The sequence below is a fragment of the Pavona decussata genome, unplaced genomic scaffold (assembly GCF_977016875.1).
Source record: "Pavona decussata unplaced genomic scaffold, jaPavDecu1.1 SCAFFOLD_170, whole genome shotgun sequence".
NCBI lineage: Eukaryota > Metazoa > Cnidaria > Anthozoa > Scleractinia > Agariciidae > Pavona > Pavona decussata.
In genome coordinates, this window is record NW_028145581.1 from 11,032 (window position 1) to 20,032 (window position 9,001).

General features: G+C 38.4%; 1 protein-coding gene across 1 annotated transcript; it reads right to left on the reverse strand.

Annotated features, from left to right (window-relative positions):
* Positions 1 to 3,365: 3,365 nt before the first annotated feature.
* LOC146463968 (uncharacterized) lies at positions 3,366 to 8,520 on the reverse strand. Its single transcript, XM_085083764.1, has 4 exons — positions 8,474 to 8,520; positions 5,320 to 5,509; positions 4,719 to 4,846; positions 3,366 to 3,693 (listed from the first exon to the last, which is right to left on the reverse strand). Exons 1-4 carry the CDS (start codon positions 8,495 to 8,497, stop codon positions 3,466 to 3,468), a joined length of 570 nt encoding a protein of 189 aa, XP_084939890.1. The 5' UTR covers positions 8,498 to 8,520; the 3' UTR covers positions 3,366 to 3,465.
* Positions 8,521 to 9,001: the final 481 nt, after the last annotated feature.

The following is a 9,001-nucleotide window of genomic DNA, read 5'->3' on the forward strand; positions in this document are numbered from 1 at the left end:
AATGTTCTCTCATCTACCTGTACCCTATATCAGTGTTATATCGTATGGGGAGATAGGGGTAATTCCACTCTAATGTTGCAACTTCAATCTTTACACAATAAAGCTGCAAAAATAATTTTAGATTTGCCCATTGGATCATCTGCTAGTGAGGCCTTAAATAAACTGAAATGGAAAACACTCGCAAGATGTAGGGCCGAGCATGGGGCAACATTTATCTATAAGTGTTTAAATAACTTATTTTCTCATCGTTATAATATTGAATTAAATAAGGATAAACATGATTTTAATACTAGATGTAAAAATAATATCCGTAAGAGTGCATCTAGAAGGAACTGGGGGCATTGGACCTCGACAAATTTTGCCCCAAACGATTGGAATATATTAGACTTTTCAATCAGACAAAGCCCATCCCTACTTAGTTTTAAAAGAGTGTTAAGAAATGTAAATAGTCTTTAGTCTAATTTTTTATATATTCATATATTAGTCTTTATTTTTTTTTTATTTTTTTTTTTTTTGTTTTGTTTTTTTTTTTTTCATTTTCGAGGACTCTTTTGTAAATCACTTATTAGTGAAATTGATTTCCTCAATAAAAATTGAAAACAAAAAAACATTATTCATAACCAAAGCCTGTATATTATTAGAAAATAGGTCACGTGAAATAGATCGACTTAAACTCCATCTAAACAACAAATATCTTTCTGAAGGTTTGTAATAAGATATTCTCTTTTTTATTCTAGAGAGAAAGAGATGATGATGCCAGTATGCTCAAAGATTCTGGACTACTACAAGATCTTGAACAATATGCATTTTCAACAACAGGGCAGCCAATGTGCATGTATTGAGACCTTGTCTACCCCCTAAAGGGTTCATCTGCAGGGCTCCTTTAGAGATGCTTACCTCACCCCTCAGAAGCAGCTTTACAGCCAGTCAATTAAAAGGTGGACTAAGCTAAGTACAGTATTATTTGAGAATTAGTGTAGAACACTTGCTTGGAACAGCAGAGAGGCACCAGGAATTTTTGTAGCTCTTCTTTATTCTTTAAGGAACAGGATCTTCCCTACGTCAACTCTACAACAATTCTACTCTATTCTACGAGTATCAAATCATGCCTTGCTTTATAGTGTGCTGTAAACATGTTTACGACCGTAATTCAACCAAGGCTAGATGGTCCCAACCAGAGATAAGAACTGGTTTTGCCAAAATACACTAACCAGAGAGAACAACACAACTATTCTAAGAAAATAGATAGAAAGGGAAACCAATCAGGCTGATAAAATCCTTGAGTGTTTTCCCTTGATTTCAATATTCGAGGACGACCGAGACAATGTTAAAGGAAGTAGCAAACCTGTCCACAGCACAGCTGTTAACTATAATCTCTGAACAACAGGAAGATGTGAAATAATCGGGAAAATCTTGATATCTTTCAAAACTACCGAAAGGAAATAACAACTGTATTCTAAAATTAAAGTCGAAAATGCACCCTTACATTAGCTTCACAAAACTAGTATTTTTAGTATAAGCATACCAAGCACTGAATACCTTTACACTAAATCAACGCTTACTGATGATCGAAAAGCGCTTAGGATACATGTATCTATGCTGTCTATGTCAACAATATTCAAATTTCGGTCACAGAGGTATTTTCCCGCAATCTTTGCTGGGATATTGGCACTTAACAAGATGTCTTGAGCATTTTCAATGCCCAAGAGTTGTTCAATTTTCGTGAAAATTAATAATTAATAGCTTCGTTTGACTGCCGTATACACTAAAACTAGTAAATTGTTTTCTCTATTTCTGGCATTAGCAACTTGAAGAACTTGAAACGTTTTGTAGGAGTTAGTTATTCATCCGGGTCCAGTTGTGCAAAGCCCGATTAAGCTAATCCTGGGTTAACGTGAACTTTGATTCAAGTTTAATTATTAATGAATAAGGATGTTTCCAAAGGAATTTTTTCCCTTAGTTTTGACTTATACTTTTCCTTAGCCCCTTGAATTAGCTTTTAAGAACATTTTTAACAGTTAGCAAAATGAAAGATGTCTCTTAACTTTTAAACATGCACGGATGATTAGCGTTAATCGCCTTTTGAACAATTGAGCCCCGGTTAGTATGCGATGTTTTTCTCGTATGCTAATTTCCAACGTTCACAAAAGCATAATTGTTATCAACTCTATTGACACACGCTTTTCCGGGAATGTTTTTAAAGCCGTTCAAAAAACTCTCAGCTCGTGTTTTATCGGGTCTAAAACCATTCGGCCGTACCTCGTGGTTTTGACCCGACAAAACACTCCTGCTCGTCTTTTAAACATTACTTAGTCTACAGTCGTTTATTGGCCTGGCTGCCACGAGTCTGTATACCTCAGCCGTAGAGCATCTGAACTAGTAATAGGGTGGTCAAAGGTTCGACTCCTGTGTCACTGACTGAAACAAACTACCTCTATCATTTATTCACCAGACGTAAAACATAATATCACTTTTCTCTCAAACAAATATCTAGTTAGCCTTTCATGGATAAAAGTTTCTAACTGTTTATATTTGAAAAGCGATCGGTCAGCCAAAGTTTTCTTAATTGAAAGTGATGAGTCATCATCTTAAATAGACCAAAGAGATAATAAAATAAAAGAACAGCATATCAAACTTGACTCATTTGAAAAGAAACAGCAACATAAAAAAACAACGCCGGTACTATCTACCTATTGTGGGGTTAAGAGATTAACTACAAATAAGGTACGGGGATTCCCCTGATAAGATTTTTCGACACATTCCTTGTGTAGTAATTGGTATGTATCGAAAACCACAAAGGAACCGCAGCTTATACAGCTCAAGTGCGCTCTGAAGTGTTCTCGAGCTGAAACTGGTCTGGCTTTCACAACTGTCCAGTAGTATTTATTTTTGCAGTTAACTCGAGTGTCTGTTCCATTCTGTGTGTGAGTCAGTTTAGTTTTGAAAGAGGTTCTAAAAAGAATTACCAGATCTCCTTCATACCGTGTAAACGGAAAATGTCATGAATTGTAATCTATTCGAAGCCTAATCTCAAACGGAAATTAAACGGAAGCGTCAAAGGTCGCTTCTAATGACACGCTCTTTGAAATGTATCTTTACAACATTTAAAGGGACCAAGAGAATCGATTCTGCTCCTAAAATCCTTGTTGGCCTTCTCCTTTTTTCAATTAAAAGATCGGTAACTTTAAATCGTCAAACGTAAAAGGTGCACCCCCCCCCCCCCTATTGAGACCCTCCTTAATTTGCCATCTACAAGGCTAGCATAAACCTTTTCTAGCATAAGAGCCCATCCCAATGGCAACTCGTAAATGGCATGGCCTCTCACTAACAATTTAACTAAATTAGCACCTATGGGGATTACGAAATTATAATTTTTGTAATATGCGGGAAAATTTGACTCATTAAGAATATTCCATAATTATAAACTGATCGCAATAGCTTCCCTGGGCCTTCACGAACCAATTCTTAGGATAACTGACGTTTCTGCCTTATAAATCTACAAGATATTTCTGAACGAATATCATCTGTCTCTATAAGAGATACGTTTTCACTGCAGTCACGGGTTACTCCAATACACATCGTTACGTTAACAAAAATGGGTTGGTATACCGATCGTCTCAGACCTTGTTTCTTGCCGGTCCTAACAAACTTGAACGCAAAGGCCTGGTCACTTGTATTTCTGCATTGGTGTTGCTGTGAATGCAAGTGGAAATGTTATTAAACGTACTTAAGAAATGTTAGAAACAAATCAGTGCTCTTCTAGGTACTCTTCTAGTGGCCGAAGTGTTAATTTGCCAACCATCAAACGAATAAAAAAATTAACCGTCACGGGATATATTACCGTGAATTCGAAAACAGAAGGTATACGTATTTTAACCTTCAATATCTAATCCCCTCGAAATCATTAATAATTCATGACGAAAAAAAAATAAATTTCTACCGTAAAGGAAGTTTGGAAGTGTGATCTTAATTATCATAAAATTGGTGAGCTTTTACTCTGAATTTCTCCAAGAATTATTTTATGTTTTGAGAAGATATATCACACACTCCAAAGACTGTTTCTTTCAAGCACCTAAAAGTTGTTTGAAAAACTGTTTATTCACCCACTTCTCTGTGTCTGGAAATTTGATGACAACCCTCCCTTATGTTTTATATTTTACGAGAACGTTTGGCCAAAAGTTCCCAATAGGGTCTGGAAGAGGTTTGTATCACTGACCCATGAATTAGCCAAAACTGAGCGTTCAATTTGTGAAATCAGATGCAACCAAGTGGTGCAGATTCCCGCATTTCACATTAGCTCTCAGTGGTGACTCGAAGTCACAGCCAATATGCCCCAAACTTTTCAAAGTAACCCGATCAGGCAAATCTTTCCTGATTTGTTTTGAATAACCAAAAAGTTGAACACTGAATGATGAGCTTACAATGCCCTCTGTGACATTGACATTAGCTTAACCAAGGCTCGCAGTTTACTGTCACTTTCGCTCAAAAGCCACAGGGCCAATGGGCCTAATACGCTAATACTCCTCTCCTAAATTAAGATGTTTTCAACGTATTATTCCTTATAATAGTCTTTTGCTGGAATAACTATAGACTATTGTTAAGAAACATTCCTTAAGATACCCCTTAAATTAGGAGGGCTCCGTCAGATTTTTTTTTTTTTTTAGAACTTAACGGTAAAGTAGAAAAGAACAGAGTTTTTGTTCATGAGCGTGACTCACCTCAAACACAAGTTTCCAATCTTGATTTTCTTTTGCTGCTTTCAGTGCGTACTGAATTCGGCTGTGTGGGTCAGTAAATTGAATACACTTTGATCCCCGCCTTCCTTTGAAATTCATTATCTGAAATCCTTAATGAAATAGTATTTAATTGCAATTAAAAACATCTTTCAACCTTTATGGATCCCTGAATAGCCCTCGTAAGATCTTCTTCTCCCAAAAAGTCATAAATCCTTCAAGGCTTCTATTACACCGTAATCGTTTGGAGACGGAGGTTGGACAATTATATTCTCCGAATCGTTTATCCTTGTGAGATGATCTCAGGACGGGGTACTGTACATTACGTGCGCACTAGAGTGGCTTTCAATTAAGGGGCGGAGTCAGTTGCTTTGGTATTACTTAACTGCGCTCTGTGATTGGCTGACAATTTCCTTTTTGAATCCCAATAACCCTCGTAAGATCTACGTTTCACGCATAGCAAGAGAGGGTGATCCTCTCTTGCGCATAGTCATAAACTGTACAAAAATATCTCTTAAAGGAGGCACCGTCCTCAACTTCGAGCACACAAGTTTGTCGGGCTCACCTGTCATGTGCGTGTACTTACCAGTGTTGGTGAATCTTTTCCATTTTAATGTACATCGGCGCTCTCCAGACGAAGCTGTACAAAGCACTCCAAGGGCACTCCCATTTGCGCATTTCAAACGCTCTTCTCTGAAGACGGAGCTAAGATAATATGAGGGCTGAGGTTTAGGGTTGACCTCCAAACAGGCCGTCAACAAAAACACGACCACAGCCTGAGAATAGAAAAATACAACGCCGCGCGTGAAATTTCAAGTCAATAGGGACCTTAAGATTGAAGTTTGTTTTCGTTTCCCGCAAACGGCAAAATTCTAAAAGTCACGTGACTCCGATCCTGCCGTCCCGTTTGAGGTTCAGGTTTCATCGTCAAGGACACTGTTTAGAGGTAAGTGATTACGGCAGAGTTTTTCGCTGGTTTTAAAACTTTAAAGGGACGTTTAAACGTCAAATTTACTGTTTTTAAAGAGTTATCTCGATGAATTTAGAGATTTTTTTGATTCAGTTACGAGATGACAAAAATTAAATTTAAAACAACAACAGCTAGCTCGATACTATCCTCCTTGCAGCAGCCATCATGCTTGTTTTCCTGAAAATAAGCCATGATGCGTACGTAAAAAGTACCCTTCGATCTTAAGGCCCGGATTATGTACATACAGCGAACTCCGAACTGCAAACTGCTGGTCGAGGTTTGCGGTTTGCGGTATACAAAGGAAACTCTTAATCTTAAGGTCCCTAATATTCACTTCCAGTTGGACGTGTAATTGTTTAGTGCAGAATCTATTTAGTGACAGCTGTAAAGTGATTCAACAAAACCAGACAGCCGGAAATACGTCTGCGTTCACAGCCTGAGTAGACCGTGAATGTATGTGCCGCTCGAGCAAACTTCCTGTGGCAAGTTTTAGTGACCATCTTTGTTACTCGTGTCCAAATTTTAGCTGACAAATGCATTTTTTAGGGACAAGCTGGGGCACTAGTTTTATGTGTAAAAGGAAAAAATGTCATGCAAACTTTTGATACAATTGTTTCCTCTCGGCACTTTGTGCCGTGTTTGTAAAGCTTTTTTTTCGTTTTCCGAAAAAGTTTCCCATCAGGTAACCTTAGCATGAGGCCTTCCTGAGGGGAGGGTGGAGGGGGACAAAATGGGTAGGAAGGGCTAACTTCTTTTATTCTAAGAAGTATTAGAGACAAAGACTTATGACGAACTGTAATCAATGCATTTATAAACAAGAGCTCCTTGGAAAAGATGGCCTGCAATAGCCGCTGTTCCGTAATGAGTTTATTGCGTGCCTGCGAGATAGGCAACGTAAAAAGCTGTTATCTCCAGAAATATTTCTTCGTGCATTTTTTTTAATACCGCTGTCAAAAGAAATGACATTCGAACTCTAGTTAGGGGTTAGGCTGTCATCATCCGGCGAGCGAGGGAATCCGTCAGTTGCAGCTGACAAGTTTCAAACGCTTTTAAAACACATTTTTCAATCAAGGCGGTCAAACCTTATATAGTTATAGTTCTTTGGTAACTACTGAAGAAATTTTTTCAGAGCATGTGTTCTGGGGAGGATAAAAATGAGATGGTAGATCCACAGTAATAACGGTGACTAGAGCAATACGGAGACATAGGACCGGTTGAGACTTAGCTTGGCCTTGTTTAGCTTTGATCACAATATAGGTAAGCCATAAGCCAAGCAAGAATCAAACGTTTTTTTTTTGTTTTTTTTTTCCTGTACTGTGCCGGGCAATTAAACAGCTCGTTCAGTCCCAGACATGGGGCATTAGCCGACCTAGTTTTACAAAAAATCCGAATGCCCACGGGGCCGGTTAGTCCTGGTGGAGTGTGCAGTGCTGGAAATGACTGATGCATTAAAACAGACTCTCCCAACTTGTGCCTCTAGAAATATACCTAAAACAGTGTGGAGAATATCCATTTCGATATTGGAGCTCAAGAATTGACGAACATTTTTTTTTTCCCACGGGTCTTTTCAAACAACTTGTCAACGATCGTACAGTCTTGGTTCCAGTTAATGAAGGTATTACTTACATTTCCTTATATTTAGAATTGGAAGAAGCAGACTTTCTTAGACAACAATGGATGTGCTCCTTCCGTTGCGTGCAATGGTCACTACTCGGGTGAACTTATATTGCGACGTCTAAATATTGCGTGCAACGTAAAATCTTGTTCTCTCCAAAAACATTTCGTGATGTGTTTGTTCTGATAAAGTGCGCCTCGCGTGATTAAGACGCGTGTTTCAATCAAGACGGTCGAACCATAGTTCTTTGGTAACTAAAGAAATTGTTTCAGAAGCTGATTAATTCAACACGAGAATGTCTCAGTGCTGTTGTCCTTTTTTATGGAATGAGAAGTTGCCTTCCAAGCACGGTTTTCTTTTCTTTTCTTTTCTTTTCTTTTCTTTTCTCTTCTCTTCTTTTCTTGTTATATTTACAATATCAATATAAAAGCGGGAAAAAATTCCTTCGCGCGTACGCACCACTTACGAGCAACAACAAATAATCTCGAAATGAGACCTCACTATTATTCTGCAAACTGGATAGCTGCCACCAAAAAATTCAATAAACTAAAAAGGATTGGATTTTTTATTCAAACATTAAATGGTTTTTGCCGAACATTTGCAAATTGGCAAAGTATAATTTCGAAATGATAGTGAACCTAACCGCAGACTAGAAAAGTCTATTGAACCGCTGGACAGCTGTCAATAAACTTAACTAGAACTGAAAAAAACATTTCAAATCCGAACATTATAGATGGTCTTCAGTGCAAGCGTTTGCGAGAATCGACGAGCATAGCGTTTTCTCTCTTGTTACGAGTACGAGCATTGTTCAAATTTGTTTTCCGACTCCACCTACTTAAAGACGAGCAGGTAGCACTTTTGAGAATTACGTACCCTATCAAAGAGGTCTTTTTTCCGGTTCAACTTGGCGAGTGGTCTAGTGTGCTTAGTGGAGTTTCTCACTCGTGATTTATCTAACGGACTCTTCAACTGAGTGAGGTGAAGTTAACAAAAATTACTGCAACTAACGCAAGTTCACGCCGAGTGAAGCCAGAAAACGTTTTTTGCAACGGAGATAATTAAATCTAAAGAACCTCTCGTCTAAAAAAGGGGCTTCGGAAATATCCCCATGCCCGTGAAAAGCTTCCTTGCAAAACTTAAGGCATCTTCACTTACCGACAAATTAAGCTGCGCATGCATTTAGTCTGCACTCTTGTTTCCCACGTCGACTGGGAAGATCACTACGGTTCTAGTGCTAAATACATCCCTTTTTAACGGATATCGATTTCCGCTCCATGAAGGCCTCGGTTCAGATTACTTCGCAGCACCTTTAACAAAGGATACCACCCAGGTTGCTACTGCAAGGTATTTTGGTGGATTAATGGGCTTTTGTTCACAACGCTAACAGCGATTTTCAGTGTTACGTGCGTGGCGGAGAGTAGCGACTATCTTTCAACATGCCACCAGTTGACATGCTATGTCAACAGCTAAAGGACCGTTGAAACTAACAAGCTGATAACTTTGCGAGTATTGGCAAGAGAAAAGGTAAATAAACTAAAATTACTGACCCGAGACTCAATGGTTGGAGAGGTGTTAACCTTACTCGGCTCTTAATTAAAAAGAAAATAAACATTTTAAATGCTTTCGATTGCTCTCCATAGATGATCCATGACTTCCGGTAGAATTCTGCCACTTCTGTTCGCA

What these genes read in the sequence shown, in the direction of transcription:
- LOC146463968 (XM_085083764.1), bottom strand. Translation starts at nt 8,497, where the DNA reads ATGCATGCGCAGCTTAATTTGTCG. An exon ending in ATGCGCAGCTTAATTTGTCG is followed by an intron (nt 5,510 to 8,473) that starts GTAAGTGAAGAT and finishes TTCTATTCTCAG; the next exon opens with GCTGTGGTCGTGTTTTTGTT. An exon ending in GAAAAGATTCACCAACACTG is followed by an intron (nt 4,847 to 5,319) that starts GTAAGTACACGC and finishes TATTTCATTAAG; the next exon opens with GATTTCAGATAATGAATTTC.